Below are 21820 nucleotides of genomic sequence, written 5' to 3'. Positions count from 1 at the left end.
GTTACTTGCTGTGAGGTCCAACGCTGGTGCAGTGGCTTGAGAACCCTCTGGCAAGAGTAACGAACAAACTGGGATGCACCTTGTGATTGCACTGGTGTGGCCTCCCTGATGCCTTGTCACTGCCCTCTGCCATTCCTCCAATACATTACAAAGAACTGACACAAGAATTTCCTGAAAGGAGTCATCGTTACTTATTGTGCTGGTCCTGTGCAAATCTGCAAGGACACGGATTCACTTGTTCATTACTGGCATTATTCATTAGGCCATGAGTGCAACCGAAAGAAGCACCACCTACTCACACAGTAATTACACCTGCCTCCAAAGCACCTTCTCATTCAGTTGCTACTTTTGTCTTCCCTCCACCCCAAGCTTGTCCTCTGCTGAATTCCAAATACACATGCTGGACAATCCAAAACCATTTTACCAGTTCCAAAAAGTCGAGAGTGCTTCACAGTTTGGAACAGTTCTCTCTCTCTCGCTCTCACTCTCTCTCTCTGCCATATGTCTCAGTTGTTTCTTTCCTGCTTGCTTCCATTGTGTAAAATAGACTGCTCTCCCTGAAATGGAGAGCTTTGACCCACCTGCATTTCCCAGGAAGTTCCATTTATTTGGAATACAATAAGCACACCGATGAGTGAAAGTTAAAGACGTTATTAAGCACAACCCAGTTGACAAAGCAGAAGGAAGCAAAATCTTCCAAGTGAATGAGTGCAGACAGGAACCATGAAGTGCATCCGTAAGCAGGTCCCTCTAGTTGCCTGAGACCAGATCAAACTATAGCAACATATGAGACTATAGTGCTAGCCTGTGGCACATAGTCTCTCTCTAGATCAGGCCATGTTAAGATTTCAACCTGGGAGCATCTCAGCACTTCATGGATACTACTGTGCTCACATGAAACTTATCCCTGTTCTGGAGCGAGTCCAAAGATTTCAGGAATGTGTGGTTGTAACCAGCAAAGTAACTCAATCCCAGCTACTCTGGCCAATCTTGAAATCTAACCAAACCAGCCAGCCTCTTAAGAGAAACCACACCAAACCAAACCTGTATCTTGGAAGAAGCAACTTAGTCCTAGAAGTTACAGGCCAACTAGAAATCTAGTCATTAGGAGCAGCAATTACTCCCAAAAATAGGTTCAGCATCAGAAAACTTTGTTAAAGATTAGAGTACAGTTTATAGTGGATATGCAGCCCTTCTGACATGGGAACCACTGGTCGTCTTCACTGGCAGTTTGTTGGACACCACTAAAGTCCTTGAAACAGGAGTTGTCTTCCATGCTTCCTACACCACCCTATTGTAGATAACTTTGAACAGGGACCTGTTTTTTCAGTTTATCATTCATAGAATCTCCTGACTCTATTGTTGACTTTGGAGTCACTTTCTGTCACTGGATGTCACTATTTGCAAATTACTGCTCAATAGAAAATTTGAGCTTTAGTACCTCTAATTGCTGCTTGTAGAATTTGCCCTTAAAAACAGAAGTTGTGCTAGAACAATATTTTTAGTTTTGTTTAAAACTAATATTCCTGCAGTTGAAAAGAGCTTGAAATTGTATAAAAGGCTGCTAGCACTCCTGAACATTTCTGTGCATTCAGAAATGTGTTTGTAAAATGGTTCATTCTTCAGTTTTTATATATTTGCCTTCCTTTACACTTGAAAATCTAACATTTTAAATGCTGTATTAATAAAATTGTCCCAAGAATTTATCTAAATTCAACACATTACCATTGACAGTAGTTGCAGCTGTAGCTTGCTTTAAAAAGTTTCTCAATATGACTAGAGATCCATAAAAAATATTTATAAAAACAGTGGAATGCACTCCAGTTAAGAAGAAAAAACTATTCATAACCTTGGAAGACCAAGTGCTGGATAGAAACAAATGCTATGCATCTCTTTATTTGTCTGAAAGTGCCTGTTAAATACAAAATAAACAGCAAGAAGAAGTTGGATCCATTGTTTTTGTGAAGTTATTGTCTGTGTTCATGCAACATAGTTGGTAATGGATGCAGTTTTCAAGACATTTTTCTGTATGAAGTCAGTTCAACACACAAACAATAGTTTGCAAATAACAGCTTTTCCCAGGCTCAATCAATTCTATGTGCATACAGTATCTTATGAGGCTGGAGAAATTGTCTTGACTTCTGTTCTCTCCTTCTGCATTTGATGGGCATGATGGCTTGTCTTGTTGGAAAAGCATCGTTATTAAAACTAAAAAGTAAGACAATTAGCACCACTTGCAACTTGTATGAGGTTTTGAAGATGTATATCTAACCAGTAATCCTTTTTGATAAATGTGAATAAGTAATGGAGGGCACATGTCTAGGATATTTAAGTGATGGTGGGAGCATAGATAAATTTAATAGGAGACTTCCATTCCCTGCCATTTGACTGGAACTGCTTTGCCTTCATCTCTTTTAATGTGTTGCATGATTTAAGTCACATGATTAGGAGCTGTTGGCAAAAGTGAGCAACATAATCAAAGTTTTGGGGGAAAGAAGACCAAAGTTCATTTTCAGTGGGAATGTGATCCAGAATTTATAATTCTGGATGAAATGGGAAATGATGTGATAATTGATGAAAAGGATGTCTCTAACTTTCACTAGAAGAGGTAAGTAGAAAATATTCTGCCAGTTCTAACACTTGCTAGACACTCCAAAATGTATTCTGTGACATGCTTTAGAAGTCCTCCACCCCTTCCCCCTGGCAATCTTCCTTAGTTAGGAGTATGTTTATTCAAGTGTCTTGATTCAACAGTGAAGGACAAATTAACAGAAGCAATACACAGAAGGAATGGGGCCTTACAGATAATGAGCACTGCACAAAAATGGACATGTTTCGTAGAGTACAGAATGTACATTGTGGGCATGCAACCTTGACAAGACTGTCTTTGCAATGGTGGGCGATCTTTTACCCCTTGAGGGCTGTACGCAACGCCAGGTAGTGGGTTGGGGGCCACATGTGTAAGTGCACAGGTGTGCCTTCGTGCACAGAATCCCATGTATGTGCAATGGATGCTAAACTCCCACCTTCCACCCCTGCTGCAGTCCTGGCTGCACTGGAATTACTGTGGGAGGGAGAAGCTAAAGTTCACTCTGCCTCACCCTGGCCCTTAATGGGAGCAAAAAAAGTATTCTTTGCTGCTCTGGGTCACACAAAATTAACCCTAGCAGGTTCGTGAGAGTGCAGCGAATGTCTGTCACAAGGAAAGCCATCCCTGCACACCCTCTTTCCAGCACACTCATGCCAGGAGCAGTAGAGGTGGTGTTGGAAGAGTAGCACCTGATGCAACAGGCTTTAAAGGAAACATCGGTAGCCTGTTGGAGTCCCCTGTGGCTGCCTATATGTGTTGTACAATTATTTGTGCTTGTTGCATGATTCTTTTAAAAAAATCCTTATTTTAAAAAAGAGGTCTCGTATGGATAACTGCATGTCTTCCACTGAAAATATATTCAGAAATAATATTTATAAATAAGAATGATTTGATTGGTCATGCCAAAAATAAATCAGCAATTACTTCTGTTGATCAAGCTTTCTGGCCTGACTTGTCTGCTGGATGTTTCTTGCTTGCCATTCATCTTGATGGACCTGTTCAATGCAAAGCAAACAATGAAAAGATAATACATGCACGGATTTTGTGAGATTATCAGTTGCATAGATGTCTCTTGATATGTGAAGGAAGACAGAAATAAAGGTGCTATAAGCAAGAAAAATAAACTTCAGGCATCTTGTTTATTTTTTCAATGTCTCCCATCATCTGCTACCTGAAGCAATGGCCTCACTGTGCCTCACAGTAGGACCAGCCTTGCCATCACACTTGTGAATTTGACACGGACTGGAAATAGAATGGTCCCTCGACCTCTACAAATAGTTAATACACCTTATCAATTGTGGAAATAGCATACAACTGAGAATTCTTGTAGAGAGACCACGTCATTTCTGTCACAGTGTCATTTCTATTTTTCACTTGACAATCCATTGCTGAAAATGAAGACAAAAAAAATAAAAGGAAGAGTGTACTGACCAACACAGCGTGGTGGTGTTTGCCATGCTCCCCCTTCACACAATATTTTTGGTGGTCCCAGAAGATGGAAATGCTCTTTGCAGCGGAAGGCTATCTCTTCACCACTCTCATAGTTTCTCAGCTCAGCTATATGAATAGCATTTGGAAGCTGTGGTGGATGTGGGCAGAATTCTTCAACAAAACACACACACATATGTATTATTTAGAACTTAATGATGAAAAATTATGTGGAAGACCTTGAAAACACAGGCAGTTAAGTAATATCTTACATCTTCCCATGCTTTCCCATTCCATGGGTGAGTTCAAAAGTGCTAACTAGTTAGCCGAACCGGTCATGATCCAAATAATTTCCTGCATAAATCTGCTTGAGCAGCAGAAATAGTGAGATCCATTCCAGGGGTATTTGTTCCTCTTATTGCCTCCGTCAGCCTCCCTATAACTCAGCGCAGCAACTGGGTGTTTCAAGATCTGATGTTGGAATTCATGCTTATCTCCTTTCCTAGTTAGCATGCAATCCTGTTGAAGTTTCCATGCTTCTTGTACTGCATGAGGTCACACTAGCAGGCCAGAAGTAATAAAGCCAAACGCAAAGGTTCTTGCAGGCCTCTGCAGTGGGCATAACATTTGAGTTGATCTTTGGGCTGCAACTCTGAGATCCAAACTGTACTTCATGCTAACTGCATGGTGTGTCATTGAGGCTTATTGTATTCTGTATTCCAGTGGAAGTGTGCTCTCTTCCAATTTGGATCATGACCACTATATACTGGAAGAGTGGAAGAGGAGAATCAATCCCACACTTGCCTCCCGGAACGTCCTGGGGGTGTTAATGAAAGAAGAAAGGAGTCTATTGGCATCAGTGGAGGCTTGATTATCCCCTTCCAGTGTGTGGTTGTTCTAGTCTAAATCAGGGCTGCACATACTTACATTAAAGAAAATGCTGAGACTCTAGCTCAGTGTATAGTTTGGCTTTCAGAAAGGTCATGCCAAGAAAGAACAAGCTAGATATAATTGTGGAGGCATCAGCAAATGTGGTTTACGAGGTGTGCCCAGAAAGTAATGAGAATGAAGTCCCTACACTCAAGAAGGGCTCTGTGAAGGGAGAAGCTGGCCAAGGTCACTTGGGGTGGGGTGCCAGATATGCATCAGAACACTGATCAGTTGCATTCCAGCCCTGTCAGAGTTGAGACATTCTCTTCTATGACGCCCTGTTCAAGTGTCTTGTATTAAGAAAAATGCAAGCAAGTTTGGAACAGCGGTACGTGATAAAATTGCATGAAATTGGGTAAAAGTGCATCAGAAACTTTGGAAATGGCGAGGAAAGCTTATGGAGAAGCTGTGCTATCGTCTGCACAAGGGTGCTGATGGCTCAAGCTGAGATCAGCTCAATTTGGATCCTTCATCACAACAATGCACCGAGTCACAGTGCTTTGGCTGACAGAGAGCTTTTGGCTGAAAAACACATCACAGTGCTTCCCCATCCACTCGACAGCCCCGACTTGGCTCCTAGCAACTTTTTATGTTCCCAAAGATGAAGAATGGTTTGAAAGGACACCATTTTGGAAGTGTAGATAAGGTCCAAAGGCTCTGAATGCCATCCCACTTGAAGACTTCCAGGGATGCTATGAAGAATGGAAAAATCACTGGGAGCATTGTGTACACTCACAAGGTGCATACTGTGAAGGAGACAATATTCAATTGTAAAAATTTTCAATAAAATAATTGTAAAAATATCATTCTCATTACTTTCTGGACACACCTCCTGTTTCCCTGGAATGACTAACATTTTGTTTGCTTAATTCCACTTAGCAAAACTGCTTCTGTTCATAAAGTGAGTGCATCCACTGCATGGCACCACACTAGAAGAGTGAGGCAAACAGGCATTCCTGAATGGATAAAACACTTTTGCTACTGGTGGCCCTACTGGCCATGCTCATTAAAAACCAAAACCAAAAACAAAAGCAAATACTTGCAGATTGCATGCAGAACTGTACCTTTGCATTCTGGTGTTGGTAGCCATTCCCCATTAACACATTGTGCTTTACGAAGACCGAAACCACAGTTGTAACTAAAAACATCATTATTCTTATACGCATATTTCAGAGGAGTAGGTGTGATGTTGTGTGGATGGCTACAACTTCTTGCATGACCTAGCAATTCAGAAATTGTTCAGATAAGGTCATTTGTTATCAAATGCAAAGAGAAGGAAATAATGAACTTGGAAATCTCAGTAGTACTTATTCATATGGGATTATATATAGAAACAGAGTGAGTCAGAAGGGGCCTCCCAGGCCATCTATTCTGACCCCTGGCTCCAGCCGGCTCCGCTCATAACATGCCTACCATGTGCATGTTTAGCCTATCCATGAGCACCCTCACTAATGGGGCTTCAACCACCTCCCATGGAAGCCCATTCAATACCCTTGGGGTTCTAACTGTCAGAAAGTACTTCCTGGCATCCAAATTGAACCTTGGTTCCTTGAGCTTTGCTCCGTTGGAGTGTGTCCTGCCTTCCTATGTAGGGAAGAACAGGTTTCTACCCACCTCCGTGTGAGATCCCCTCACATACCTATATGTTGCCAACAGATTCTCTCAAGAATTTTTCAAATGCCCTTAATTATTGAAATATTTATCTCCCACCCTTCATTATCAAATCACAGGCTGGTTTGAAAAATCAATGGAAAATAAGTTCAAAAATAACAGCAAAGCTAGAAATAAAGCTAGTAAGGGTACAATCCTAGGTCAGTAGGCAGAGTTTAGATAGTCAAGAGAAAATTTGAGGCCCCAGCTCCAACCTCAGAAAAGCATTTTGCAGTTAGAGTAGGCATTCCGACTTAGGACAGTGCAGTCCTTCTTGTCCCAGAGCTCAGAGTCTGGTAGGTAGAGACGTGAAAAGGAATGGTGGAAGTCAGGCTCCACCAAGCTACAATGTATCCTGGCAGTGGCTCACTCTGTCCTCCTCGTGTATAGGGAGAAGGACTTCAATAGCCGAACTTGGGTTCTTCAGGACAAGAGAAGCATGGAAGTGACCTTCACCTCCATACTCCTCTTGACTTTGATAGGATGTCTGCCGTCCTCTTAGTTTGTAGAATTATGAGCAGCCACATTGGATTGCACTCTCTGCTAGGTATAAAAATCAGTCTGAAGAAACAGATTGCATTGCAATCAACCCCAAGAGCTGCCTATCATTCACCTTTTACCATAGAGGAACAAAGCAAAGAAGTCATGATTTGCTCTAAGCTCAGGTGGTGGAGGGGCATGTGCCTGGGTCTTCCAGCCACATGTCTATTGTTCTATTCAATGGACCAAACACATTCTCAACTGCATAATTTCATATGCTATTAAAACTAATACAATCTAAGAAGTTCCCACATAACTATGATTTGCTTACTGATGCACGAAGGGAACGTCCATTCTCCATGAAGGCATTTGGCTGGGTTGGTTCCAACAATGTCAAAATTTTCTTCACATTCATATGCCACAGTTTTACCATGAATATATTTGCCTGAATCCACTCCGATAGCATGTCCTCTAATGATATTGGGAGGTGGTCCACATGTTTTGAATTCCTCTGTTGCAATCAACATGAAGAAATAACGATAAAAATACTAGACCTTCATTCCTTCATTTGTGCATGGCGGTTCCACTTTCCTCAGCATCTCCAACACATCTGATAAAACAAAGCTAGAGAGCCTTCCTTTTTTATCCCATCTGCAACTACACCATTTTGCAAAAGTAGAATAAACAAGGTTACTTGTGCAGTGATGCATTGATTTAATGCAGCTGTTTTGCTACCATCGCCAGTGTCACATAATGGAACCTAAGACTGGAATTTATAAACGCACCAAGAACCCACTCCCTCTACCCCAACTGCAGAACACCATGCCCACTCCAATATAGTCCTACTACACATTTCTCTATTGGTATGAGAACTAAAGTTTCATTACAGTGTAAGGAGAGCTCTTGACAGCATAATGGAAGAAGCAGTTCATCACATGATTGCAGAAGTTTGGTCTCAATCTTCACCATGATGCATTGATTCAGTGTAAATTTTTAGGGCAAAATCCCAAGGCCTCCTGAGGTCTTCTGATCTCAGTCTTGGAACTTTCTTTGCACCCCCTCAAAGCTAGCAAAAAAAGAGCTGCACTGGCTGCCACTCCGAGGTTGCAACTGCACCGGGGGGCGGGGATGGGAGGGGTTAGGGAGACAAAGAGGCTACAGTTGCAGAGTTGCTCTGATTTCAATGGGTGTCTCTGCCTCCTTCCTTCCCTCTCCTTGGCACTAAAGATAGATGCCTGAACGTGGCCATTTAGATGACATGGCACAAGATGTGGTGGCAATGGAGATCATCACCACCGTGCCTTAGAACTTTGTACTGGGTTCTTCTAGGCCTTCAAGTTCAGTGTTTTATGAACTTCTCCTGTGGAGGCAATAGGATTACTCCCTTAGGATTTTGTTAGCATATAATAAATGTGAATAGCAAGTTGGAACATATATGTCATACATAAAGGGCTAAGCCACCATTCAAGCTCTTTTTCAACTGTTCCAACTTCTCCTTCTGACCTTCTAGAACGTCATCTCAGCTTAGGGAGCTGAATTCTGTTCTGTGCACCAGCAAATACAGCAACTACAGGTGAGAATCCCATGAACAGGACTCCTATGGTGTCTTGCTTTGCGCAGCATGCTGTGCCAAATAATTCTCGTTTTATTCTAAAAGCTTATACAAAAATATTACAGCAGAATAAACGTCTTTTGCAATAATAATCTTTATGACTTAAAAAATGCAAGCTTTATAGTACATCTGCCTGAGGAGTTTTCATCGAATCAGATAATCTTTGTAATATTTGTCTTCTCTTATTCTCACATGATTGGTCAGTTTTGACATACTACATTTGTTATGTTCTCACTTTTATTCTATCCATTGTATCCATTGTATCCATTATTACCACATATGTAATCATATCTTCAGAGTGTACAGGCTGATCCTTAACATAATTCCAATCATAGTTTCAAACCAATTCCAAGTTGAGATGCATTATTACCCTGCCTTTTCTTATTCTCTTGCATTTGAGCAGATTCACCATAAATGAAGATAATTTTCATCATCTGTTTGACATATCCAACTTTTTTTGCTGACTGTGCCTTAAATAATAATGTTACTGAGCATGGACCTAGGGCATACATGAAATGTCAGAAAGTATCAAAGTCTGCTACATTTTCAAATTTTGAATTTTTTGTTTCAAGGGCTTTGTGTATGCATGTGCATCAAAATTTGATCTATACATCCAGCATTAAATTCAAGCACTGCTGTTATCATTCAACATTTGAGATGGCTGTAAAATAAATCCAATATAACATTCACAAAATTGTGCTGCCTCATTTACAAATTATTTATAAAATGCTGCCAAACAGTATCTGTTGCTATGTGTTAACTTTCAGATCGAGGATAAATACTGACTACTACTGCAAAACCTGTGGAGCTCAACATTAGCACATGCAAAAAGTTTTCCTGAAAATCTTTGCAATGGAAAAGTTTGAAAATTCTTGAAGCAGATTTTTTCAAAGAACAATTTGTTTCTGTATGACAAAACCCAGATGGATTCCAGTTAACTGTGAAAGCTTAACCAAGAAACATAGAAACAGAACAAGTCAGAAGGGGTATCCCGGGCCATCTAGTCTGACCCCCGGCTCCAGCTGGCTCCGCTCACGACAGTTCTGTTTCTAATGAAAGCCAATCTGTGAATGATCTGCAGAAACTATGTTTATTTAAAGTACTATATTCAATAACTGTGGGCATCATTTACATGGTAATGCAATCAAGACACTTGATTTTACTTTATACTGTGTGAATTAAGTTGTGCATCCTGCTTCAAATGTTCTACTCCACATTTCATTAAAAATAAAATATTCTATTACCACTGTTTTGAAATCTAGTGGGTACCCAAAGAAAGGGGCTTAGCAAAATACAAAATCTACATACAGTGAAAGCCACTGAGATGATCTGCAGATTATGTCTTTTTGTGAGCATATCTTTCTTGCAGCGATGGTTTACCTATACAAGATGGTAAAGATGTCCATTCTCCATCAACACACTCAACCATGCTTGAGCTGGCCTTTACAAATCCAAGATCACACTCATATTCCACTTTTTCACCATGGGGATATTGGTCACGGAGATCGCTAACAAGCCGGCCATGTGGAATACTGGGTGGTGGCTGACAAGGGTTGACTTGCACTAGGAGTAAGAGAATATTATTCCAATATTGACCTCTTTACTATCAGTATATGCCACATAAAAATACTTTCTGGTAGTTCTACTTACAGTTGAGGTCCATGGATTCATTTCCTCTCTGGGACGGATCTGGGGGCACCATGACGCAGGGTGAGACACCCACATCAGGGGTTGGAGTAGGAGCAGTGGCAAATGGGGCTGTTCCCCCACTCCCCTGCCAGGCTGCTGGCAGTACTTCAGAATCCCTCAACAGTCAGTCTCCTATCATGGCTCCACCACAAGGAAGAAGATGCCAGAATTGCCCTCCAGAAGAACCTTCCCCCCTTTGCTTTCCTTGTCAAGATCTGCACAACCAGAACAAGTCATTGGGAGCCCCTTGCTAGCTATCATGAGATCGGGACAGTTGCTCTTCTAGCTGTGTGGTTCTTCATAGAGTTTACATGATGTTGATGTCAGAAGGTAAAGGGAGCAGTGGAGAATTGAAGGAGAAGACAATGGGGCTGCAAGGGGTGGAACACAGGAGAGGCAGGGGGCACAATTAATCATCATTCCCCACTTCAGGCAGCCAGAGAGCTTGTGCTGGAGCTGCCAAGAGGAAGATAAGGTGCTGGTTATGACCTATAATGCCCTAAATGACTTGGGCCTTAGATACCTGAAGGAACACCTTCTCCCCTATATGCCCTCCAGCCCCTTGAGATCTGAGGCAGAGGTCCTTCTCTGGGAGCCCTCCTTGAAGGAAATTAGGAGGGTAAGTATCCAGAAGAGGCCTTCTCTGTGGTTGCACCCTGACTATGGAATACGCTCCCCAGAGAGGTTCGCCTGGTGCCAACATTATATTCTTTTTGGTGCCAGGCAAAACCCTTTTTTATTTTCCAGCTATTTTAATGTTTATTTAATTTTAACGGGGGTTTTAGTATATTAATTGTTTGGATGCTGTGGTGTTTGTTTACTTCTACTCATTTTTTGTATGCTGTCTCGAGACATCTGTAGAGGATGGGTTAGAAAAGTTTCTAATAAATGAATGGATAAATAAATAAGATAAAGGCCTGCTGTGAAAGCCGATGCACCTTCATACAGTGCTGCATCTTTCCACAAATACCAAGCTTCAGAGAAATGCTGGCTTTAGGAATGCAAGTCTGCTGTAAACTGGGAGCAAATTGCTAAAGATAACTTTTTAAAAAATCTAATACTCTTCGTTAAATCTGTAAACCTGTGCATTGTCTAATGAACAGCATTCTTCATATACCTTGGAAAGCTATAAAAATAAACAGATGACAGGAAATTTTAAGAAAGCCAAGTACATGGATAGTGACTTTTTAAGCTGCATTAGAAAAGTTTGTACCTTTACAGATTGGAGGCGGTGGAGACCATCCGAAGTAGTAACACTGAGCAGAGTCAGGCCCTACTCTTGTGTAACCCCTCTTACAGGAAAATTTTACCACATCTTTGTGCAGGTTCTGGTCATTTTTTGGCTTAATGTCTCCATCCTCAAGAAAGGGACTTTCACACTGGATTGCTAAAGCAAAGATCAAGTAAAATAGCAATATGAGTAAGTGCATTTCAGAAAAAGGGGAATAAAATAAGTGTGCCAAGCAAATGTTTGCAAATGATTGGGTGAGTTAATGCAGGATTATACAACCAGTGTCTCTCTAAGGTGAGAAACAGCTGTAATATTAAGAAAGGCCACACACTGTTCCCCTTCATTACAGCATGGTCTTGTGTTCTTTCTACATTCACTATTTATATTATAAATAGCAACTCATTAGCAAAAATCTTGTTTTAAGAGATGCAAAACTGCTCAACAGATATGGATGAGCTTATAGCAACTAGCAGTTACTGAGCAAGAAATAGATCTTGGGGTAGTAATGGGCATCTCGATGAAAATGTCAGCCCAGCATGCTGCTGCTTTGAAGAAGGCAAGCTCCATGCTAGGCATAATTAGGAACAGAAGGGAAAAAGACCTGCCAAAATCGGACATCTCTTTCACAAATGTCTGAGACAACCACACTTTGAATATCGTGTTTAGTTCTGGTCACTGTACCTGAAAAAAGACATCATTTGGGGTGGTTAAAAGTACAGAGAAGGGAGCAAAAATGACTAGGGGGCAGAAGCAGTTCCCCTATGTGGAGTGACTACAACAACTGGACCTGTTCAGTGTAGAAAAAGGGTGAGACATGACAGAGGTGTTTAAAATAATGCACAGTGTGGAGAAAGTAGAGGGAGATACATTTTTCTCCCTCTTCCATAACACTTGAACCCAGGGTCACCCCAGGAAGCTGATTGGTGGGAGGTTTAGGACAGATGAACCAAAATTACTTCTTCAAAGAGCATATAGTAAAACTATGGAATTCACTGGCACAGGAAATTGTGAAGGACACCAATTTAGATGGGGATTGGACAGCTTTCTGAGGGAGGAGGCCATCAGTGGCACCCAACTTTGCTGGACAGGAGAGGATGCTTAGGAGCGATCATGTCAATAGCTCTGGCCATTTCCCCATTCCACAGTTCAACCAGAGCATCAACAGGAGCGCCAGCTTTATCAACCAGAAACTCCCCCAGAGCTTTCAGGAATCCATCCAGATCCATCCAGCTTCGAGGGCGGACTAACACAATAGGGTCTGCACCCTTACAGAGGCAAAGGCCGCCATCAAGCTCAAACCTCACCAGGAAGTGATCTGACCATGACAAGGGTGTCACACATAAATTGTTCACCCTCAGATCACCCTCTTCCTGCCCCGTCGAGAAAACCAGGTCCAGCTTGTGTCCACGTTCATGGGTCAGGCCTATGACATGTTGAGACAGCCCCGTGGCCATCATGGAGGCAATGAAGTCCTGAGCCACCCCGGTCAGAACAGTCTCAGCAAGGAGATTGAAGTCCCCCAGGACCAACATCCTGGGGGACTTCAACACCAGGTCCAAGATGATCTCTGTCAGCTCAGGCAGGGAGTCTGATGGGCAGAAGGGTGCATGGTACACCAGCAGAATCCCCAATCTGTCTTGGTCGCCCAATGCCAAATAAAGGCACTCTAGACCCGGTCTCGAGAGAACAGGAAGCCCTGCAAGGGAAATTGAAGCCCGATAGATTAAAGCAATCCCCCTCCCCTCCCCTCCAGGCATGGCTGGTGCTGGACCAGATACCTGGGCAGGCACAGTTGAGAGAGGGACACATCTCCCCCATCTCCTGCCCAGGTCTCTGTAAAGCAAGCCAGGTCGGCCCCCTCATCCACAATTAAGTTGTGGATGAGTTATGTTTTGCTATGGACCGACCTGGCATTAAGCAACAGCACTGTCAGGCCCGAGGGGCGGTTGATAAGCATACCCGGCACCTTCCGGTTGGGGGAATAACCAGAAGGGGAAACAGGTGTCAACCATTTGTCCCTCCTTCTTCTATACCGACACGTTAAACCCCCAACGCCATATCGACCATTGCCCCACACCACCCCACTGGTGGCACCCACGTGCTCCCCAGGCAACCCCATAGTACCAGCCAGGCATGAATCCATTAAAACAATCTAATAAAATACAATAAAAATACAATAAAAATACAATAAAACCCCCCAACCCACCCAATTACAAAAGCCCCCCCCCCCACACACACACAGCATCTCTGGCCAGCCCAGCCCCTGCATGGCCCCGAAAGGCCCCTAACGACAGCGATGCCCTTAGGCCATTGCCCTTCGGCTGCGGCTGGCAAGTTAATGCGACAGCCCCTCGCTGTGCCCCACCCCCAATCCAGCACAGCTGCCACCCACACTGAGGGGGGAGGGGCAAGGGCAGGGCTTGCAGAGAATTCGCTGGCAGGGTGGATTGCCCACAGGCCGGCAGCATCCTGGTCCCCGGTCCCACGGTGGCCACCGTCCATCCTTCGGGGCAGTGGTGGCGTCAACAGGCGGGTCGGGGTCTGCAGCGGTGTTGCATATGTTATCAACATATGGAGCAGGGTAGCAGCCAGGGCATCACAACTGTCATTGCATAACTCTAACTACCTAGCATATAGCTAATCTGCAAAAAGGAAAAGAAATCTGTGTGAAGGTGGTGTCATATGAAAACAGGAATGGTACTGAATGGAAATATTGAGGCACTCTAGTACGGCAATATCCGTTGTTTTTCTGGGAGCATCCTGTCTGAATCAAAAAATAAAAGCTTGCTGTGGCACAATCCTATGGCCTACCAGCATTCCCCAGGAGCCATAGGATTGTTTAGAGTCCATTATTCTAGTGGGCGGGGGGGGGGGGATAGGATCATTCAGAGTCCTCTGTTCCAGAGGCGATAGGATCATTCCAACTTCCGTTCATGGACTCCAACAGCCATGCTGTCATGCCCCACTTGCAGTCACACAGCAAAAAGAAACACCTGGAGAAGGATGGGGAGAAGGTGACCCAGGAGGGGGCAGGACTACCTACCTATGCTGATTCCTGTGAGTAGAAGAAGCTGCCACTAATACGCCTTGCTCCAGTCACTGCGTGTATGCAAACCTCTGCCTTGGGTGGCTTAAATGCATCTAAGGCAGGAGGTAACACGACGGTGCCATAATTGCATATATGAATTGCATATAATTGCATAATTGCATATAATTGCATGCTGATATTTTTATTAACTCACGCAGACATCCAGGTTTGGGGTGCCACCCCTTCTCTGTACATATTATTTGGTCTCCTGTGCCTTGTTTAATGGTTTCATACCCATCTTCACATTCATAGACCACTTTTTCCTTTAACAAAAAAACTGATTTAGTTGTGTTGAAGATAACAGTTCCATCAGTTGACTTTGTGCATGTCCCTGAAGAAAAAAAAGGATGGATGTTGTTAGCTCATAATGTTATAATCTTTCTATTCTCTGCCCTGAAACCCTGTGGACAGAGCAGATTGTGCAAAACTAAATAAGCAAGAAATGTAAACTATGCATGGGCAATAACCACAAATTCTGTTTCACACTAAGCTCAGTTCCTTAGATCCAAATTCCTGTATGCAACTGTAGGGACTGGAAAGCTGTCTTGGAGCATGTGTGTTGGTTTAGGGCAGGGGTCGGCAACCCGCGGCTCCGGAGCCACACGTGGCTCTTGAACCCCTCTGCTGCGGCTCCGTCGCTCAAAACGCGCGCCGGCACAGCCGCTGATCTGCTGGAAGCTCCACTCAGGAAGGCAGCGCTAGCTAGTTAAGTAAATTGCTACATTCCTCTGCTTCCTGCAGGCTCTCATGTTACACAAAAGATTCTCTTTGTCTCAAAGTAATCTCCTTCATCTGAATGTTAAAAGCTGCTCTTGGGACCTTCACAATTCACAGCACTTGACTGTTTATCTGCTAATCAGTCACTAAACACACCTATATCTCCTTACTGAGCTCTCCCCCACCCCCTGCTGTAGGCCAACCATGGATAAATCGAAGAAAGGAAAAGTTTCTTAAGAAACTAAACGTTTAATGATACGTGAGTAGATTCATTTGCTTTTACTGCTGACAAACTTATGGGGTTTGCTGTTTAATGCATGCAGCCCCTTAGCACTGACTTTGACTCTGCAGGAAGCTGTTCTCCTATTCAAAATATATGAAAGGAATCCTACTAGTTTATAATGTAAGATTAAAAATAACATTTTTTAGTGACTGAACAAGAGCTGCAGCTAAATCATAATGAAGATATACATAGCATAAAGGTAAAAAACGATATATGCAGTGTTATCTTCATTTTAGATGTCAAAAGGGTTTTGCTGCTCCCGGTGTTTTCTTTTGTGTGGTAAACGGGTCCAAATGGCTCTGTGAGTGTTAAAGGTTGCCAACCCCTGGTTTAGGGCAAGGGTAACACAGAAATATCAAAACAGGGCTTCCTTAGCAAAAAATAATCCAAGGGATTTTTTGTTGGCTTGCTTGTTTTTAACAAGCAAACAATCTCTTCCTAAAAGGTATTATTCTGTAAGTGCAGCACTGCTAGAAATCCAGTGACATTTGTGTGTTGTAATTCTGCCATCCCATTAATATAAAAAATTGAATAAGTAAATACAGTACATGTTTGTAGATTTTCTGCATATCCAGAAAAGTCTGAAGCAGTAAAGTTAGAAAACATTATATATATATTGTAGAGTCAGAAGGAGGAGGGCTTGAGAAAATGAGGCCTTAAGGGAAACGGGATTTTCCTGGGCCATGTTGAGTTATCTTGCCATGCAGCTGAATGAAGCAGCCACAAGAGATAAAAGAGAAACGAAGGCCTACATTGGTGTCTGAGTTGGGAGGAAAGACTTCTGAAGGATTTCAGTGCTAGTAGGGGATGGCATGGGAAACATCAAAGCTCTACTTGACCTGAGACAGGAAAACATCTCAGGCTTGTACTGAGCCCCTGGAGGAATATTCTGGAACATATCTAAGATAATCACTCAGTGCACAGCATCACCTTGAACATTTCTGACTGTCTAAAATGTGCTGATTGGATGCTCTTGTTGATACGAATAGTGGAGCTACACACACTGAGTTGGAAGCATCTAGGCAGCATCCACATTGGCGCTACCGGTGATACAAATCATGCTGCACTGGCATCAGGTCCCTTGGTGCCCACAGTGTTAACTGGTAAGGCTGTTTACTGGAGAAGCCTATCGTGCCAACTAACAGGATTGGTGTTGTGCCAATGGCCAGTTATTCCACTGCATAAATGAGTTACTACTACCAATTTTGTTCTGGGACCTGTCCGATGGCAGGGCACCATGCGGTTTGTGCGATGCACTCCCCAAATATAGTTTGAACGATTTAACATGGATGTTTGGTGGCAAAATTGTAAACAAGCTAATGATGAGCCTTGCAGAGTTCTATAAGTTCTATAACAAGAGTAAGTAGGTACTCTTGTGCATATATGTATATGTATGCATATTCATTGCCAAATCTGGTGGTGCAGCAGGGCTTGTATGCAGTTTGTGGCTTGCACTAGCATAACCCAGTGCGCACGAGCGCTTGTGTCACATGGACCACTGCCTTTTACGGAGCATTTGCATGGCCTGGATTGACCGTTAACTGTAGGGATACAGTCCAATGCCTTCAGCACTTGATGCATGCCAGCTTCCAGATTCAGAGAGTTACGTGTATCAAGTGCAACACACAAGGTGTGATGGCAGTGATTTTCCCTGCCCCATTCCTGGAGCCCTGCATTTCCTCAGGAGGGCTGTTTCTGGAGCACTGCGGAACAGGAGGGAAGCAGGCTGGGGTGTCCAAGGATAAAATGTACACTGTTGGCCTCACCATGTTCCCATTCCTGATCTCCCCAGCATGCCCCTTATCTTCCTTTCCAAGGACATTTTCCAACCTTGCATAGTCAGCCAGCATGGCCCTTCATGCCAGCAGCAGAAGGGCAGGGACATGGCATTCAGAGCCCTGACAATATAGTCACAGGACCCTGGAGCAGAAGCTCCAGAAATCCTCTCACTCCTGCCCGCCAGGCAATGTTGGGAAGCCACAGGACTGCACCCTAGATTGCTTTTCCTATTGACGAGAATGACTTTTCCAAGCTGCAGTAGATCCTTCAGTTTTCACCCTGCCTTCCCACTGTCCAGCATGTGGGCTAAGCAACACAGATATTGCCAGTCATTAAGAGTGAGGCCACATATCCAGGAGGAAACCTTTTTGAAGTGAACAGGCCTTGATTTTGAGCAGAGTCAAAGAGGGTTGTAGTGTAAACTACTTACTGATACACTTAGGTGTTGGTATCCAACCAGCTGCTAAGCAAAGGGTCACTCCTCTGTCGAGTCCTTGTAGAGTTGTGAAGCCAATCTGACAGCCGTATTCTGTACTCTCCCCCAGGGAATAATTGTGCCTTCGTTCCATAAAGAAACCATTTGGTAGGTCAGAGGGTAAGCACATGAGTTCCTCTAATGGAGGAAAAGGAGGTTATTTCCTAAGGCCATAGGAATGCCTTCCTGGATGCAATGGAAAGCCCATCTTTTGCAGCACAATGCTTTCAGTGATGGTTATACAGATATCCTCCACTGATCTTTGCATGCTGCTCAGCTGGTAGACTCCTCCTTACTAAATACAACTGTTGCAAAGTGTTGTGCATACAGAATGGGCAATTGAAATTCCTAGGTGCCAACATCCATGTTCTGCCTTCAGTGTGTGCATGGCTTTCTCAACTGCAAAGCTGATCACATTGCTCTGTACTTCTTTTATGTTGGCACAGTAGGAAATGCAGGTCCCAGATCGTGATAGACTGGAAACTCTTTCTTCTCTCTAGAAATTCCTCCCTGCATTCCAGGAACCAGTTTTCCCCTTCTGTAGAATATATTTGTTGTCTCAGTTGTTTAGGAGAGACAACCAGAAGCCATGGCTTTATTAGTGGCAGAAAACCCGTTTATGGTTTCGGCCTGATGTATGGAATGGGACTATGTAATATGCAAAATTGTGCCACAAATTACCGACAAAATCTATATTGATTATGGAGGCAGTGTGCATGGTTATGTCTAGGAACTGTTCTTATGCTTAATTTAGATATGAGGACAAATTTCTTATAGCTGGAATTGTGAGTGTTCTACTTGCAGCTCTTTGTTTAATGACTTGCACTTTGGATCCTAGTCCAAATATTTTATACATGCAAGGAGAGGCTGGCCCAAGGGCTTGTAAGGAAATTGTTTTCAGCATTCATAGATCTTATTTCAATTTCCTGATGTTGTGGAGAAGTTCTTAGCTTTGGGAAAGCTACGTGGTGCAACCATTGACAAAAGGTTGCTGTAGCTAATTCAAAAACTCTATCAAAATATATTTGTGTAGATTTGAGTGGGCCACCATGGATAACTGACTTACGATGCAGGGGTCAGACAGAGACAATTTTAACCTTTAAAAACAACAATACAATACAGGGTATATTTTTGTCCTGTGCCCCTCCTGCTTACTCTAAGTCAAGCAAATTTCCAGTTCTAGTGCATACTGATAATTTAGTATGAAATATGAAGAATTTTAGCCAAAATTATTTCCATTTGCAAAAAGGAATATCTTAGTATTAATGACACAAAAGCTAAGATTTTGCCTGTTTGGGGAAAAGAACAGGAAGCATGAATGGCAATGGATAGGTCTCCATCAAGCAGCCCAACCCTCCTGAATAACTGAGAATACCTTTTAATGAAAAACTCAGTTAGAAAATCCATTTTGAAGCTGAAAAGCCAACAGCATGAAGAACTATCAGATGCTGAAATGTCGTTTTTTCCCCACAAAAAAGGAGAGGTGTTGTGGAACGCACCCTCAAGACAGGAAAATACTTGCCCAAGTGTCCCAAAAACTGGAATGGGGACTGCACAGTCTCACTGGAATCACTGCAGTGAATATCTGTGAATATCTGAAACTGCCAAAGGATTTTTCAGAGCCCCAGCTTTGACCTCGGAAACTCGCCCTGAGGTTGATTCTGAGAGGTTGAACTTAGACCATCCTGCTGCCCTTGTAGCTGGAAGAGAAAGCCCCACACCAGCCATGACTTTGTGATGGGGAAACATGCTGCTGAAATCATTCCCATCTCCAGCTGGAGCTCAGCAATTCTGCTGGATGCTTTTCTTATTCCAAATTGATTTTCCGTAAGAAAGGCTTTCTTCCATAATGAATAAATCCCCCCCTGCTTTGTAAAATGCCTCTTGCCTTCAGAACTCACCATTTTGGGAAGTACAACACCTCAGCAGTAGAAATGGCACAATCAAGACCAAGCAGAGCTTCATAATGCTTCAGGCAAATTTCTGTTGCTCTTTCCCAGGGAAATTTCTCTTTCGATTACTAATCACATAAAGGGTTGATGCTACAAAAGTCCTTCTTTGGTTTTAGTTAATTAGTTCCTCTAACCCAAAGTCTTAGTGATGTGGCAACTGCTGTGTTTATATTTATTGATCAGAATGGAGAAAGCTTTATGGGAATGTGGCAAATATGTGTAAACTCAGTCAAGGTTGTTGGCAAAAGAAAGGTGAATTTTGTGTTGCAATTCTGGAAAGAATGATTAAAGCAACACTGCTCAACCTTCACCTGCCCCCACGCCACTGATCTTCCTTTTTCTGGATGGTGTTGCACCATTTCAGGCAACTTGAAACATGCTGTAAAATGTTTCACAGCATGGAGATGCCCATTAGCAGAACTTGAGCCTGCAGCAATCAGCTCATGTTTTTATTTGGTTTTATAATCCCCATGTCCTATTTTGCAGCTCACAGGGACATATTTGCCATCACTCATTTTCTCCACAGAACCGTGTGAAATTGAAATTAAGCTGAGAGATAGTCATTGGCCCAAAGTTGTCCACTTAATGCTATAGCTCAGTGAGGTTTGAACCCAAATCTTTCTGCTCAAAGTTTACAACTCTAGCTGCTACTTCAGACAGCCTCTCAACATGATTCAGTCCCATAGCAGAGCTGTATCCAGGCTACCTGTATTAAAATGAGGAATCCTAAATCTTAGACCTGCACATTGGCAAGTGTAAATGTTAGAATACCAAATATTTTGAATCTATCATAATGTTTGGTGTTGAAGAGGGGTGATGAATCTCTTTCATCCTGAGGATAAAAGTCCATTTTAGGCAAAATCTGAGGGAATGCCAAAAGGGAATAGCAACTTTATTATTTTCTATATGTTTATTATTACATTAAGACATCAAAATAAAAATAATCTTTCTAAAGTTTGTTCTTAACTCATATCCACCTAAAATTTGCCATCAGCTATTAAAACCAGCCTCAGTCAGTTAATGAAGTAAAAGTTTTTTATTGAATAACGACTCAGCTAAGTCAATTATAGCTTTCAAAGTCAAATCCAACATATATCTAAGGCAAACCAGGCAGATCATTGTTGTTGCAAGAAGTACAACACAAAACTCACAGACCTTTTGCAAACACTGCAAGCACAGTTTAAAGGTCAATGTGCTTCATTCCAGTAGATATTCCTCCTTTTTCTCTCAAACAAAGAATCAGCCAAAAGCAAAGGGGAAAGCTATGGTGCAGAACAAAGAAGTAACTGAAGCAAAGTAATTGAAACTATGGGGAAAGAATGAACCTTGGGGCATCCTTGGAGTAACTAGGAGCTGAAAGTGAAATTTTGCACACAGTAACATACCTTATATCATTGTCTACTTAGGCTGGAGGGCTAGTGGGAAGAGCTGACTGGCCAATATTGTTCCATTTTTTGCTATGAAAACAAAGTGCCTCCCAGAAATGTAAGTTCTGAAGGCAAAGTACAAATGAAGCTGTCTGGAAAACAGTTCAGTCCTTCCATGATAGCACTCAAACGTTTTGGGTACCTGTTTAAGATGTGTACATTAGTGCCTGCATGAAAATGTACACATGCTACTTACATCATTGTACATATTGAGCAGCATCCAGATTTACGCTGGATCAGCTGTTCAGAAGTGGGCTTCCTTGTGCCCTGATTTGTATGGCACTGCCTGAAAATGCTGCACAGAGGTCCATGTAGCATGTCAAGGATTTTGCACAGAATGGCTGCTGTGGCTGAACCCTGTTGTGGCTTTTCAATGTGGTACATTTGGTTCATAAGAAACAATGGTCTGTGCTATGATTTCCTTGCCTCACCATGGTTTCACCAGTCATCTGAACCTGGCATTGTGGCTTCCGTGCTTCAGGTATAAGG

At 42.7% G+C, this 21820-nt stretch overlaps 1 protein-coding gene across 3 annotated transcripts; it reads right to left on the bottom strand.

The window, feature by feature from the left end:
• Positions 1 to 1788: 1788 nt before the first annotated feature.
• Positions 1789 to 19997, bottom strand: LOC123027954 (complement factor H-like). Of its 3 annotated transcripts, XM_044439333.1 has the most exons (10): positions 19854 to 19944; positions 19601 to 19652; positions 17908 to 18090; positions 14853 to 15029; positions 11593 to 11766; positions 10071 to 10253; positions 7410 to 7589; positions 6013 to 6168; positions 4022 to 4192; positions 1789 to 3585 (listed from the first exon to the last, which is right to left on the bottom strand). In XM_044439333.1, exons 1-10 carry the CDS (start codon positions 19854 to 19856, stop codon positions 3572 to 3574), a joined length of 1293 nt encoding a protein of 430 aa, XP_044295268.1. In that variant the 5' UTR covers positions 19857 to 19944; the 3' UTR covers positions 1789 to 3571. The 3 variants fall into 3 exon arrangements, with proteins under 3 accessions (XP_044295268.1, XP_044295267.1, XP_044295269.1); XM_044439332.1 differs by lacking the exon at positions 19601 to 19652 and having other exon boundaries at positions 19854 to 19997; XM_044439334.1 differs by lacking the exons at positions 14853 to 15029; positions 19601 to 19652 and having other exon boundaries at positions 19854 to 19997.
• Between the last annotated feature and the right edge of the window lie 1823 nt (positions 19998 to 21820).

Source organism: Varanus komodoensis, unplaced genomic scaffold (genome assembly GCF_004798865.1).
Source record: "Varanus komodoensis strain SLA01 unplaced genomic scaffold, ASM479886v1 scaffold34_1, whole genome shotgun sequence".
Lineage (NCBI taxonomy): Eukaryota > Metazoa > Chordata > Lepidosauria > Squamata > Varanidae > Varanus > Varanus komodoensis.
Note: the sequence above shows the minus strand (reverse complement) of the source record. Positions and strands in the feature narration are given on the sequence as shown.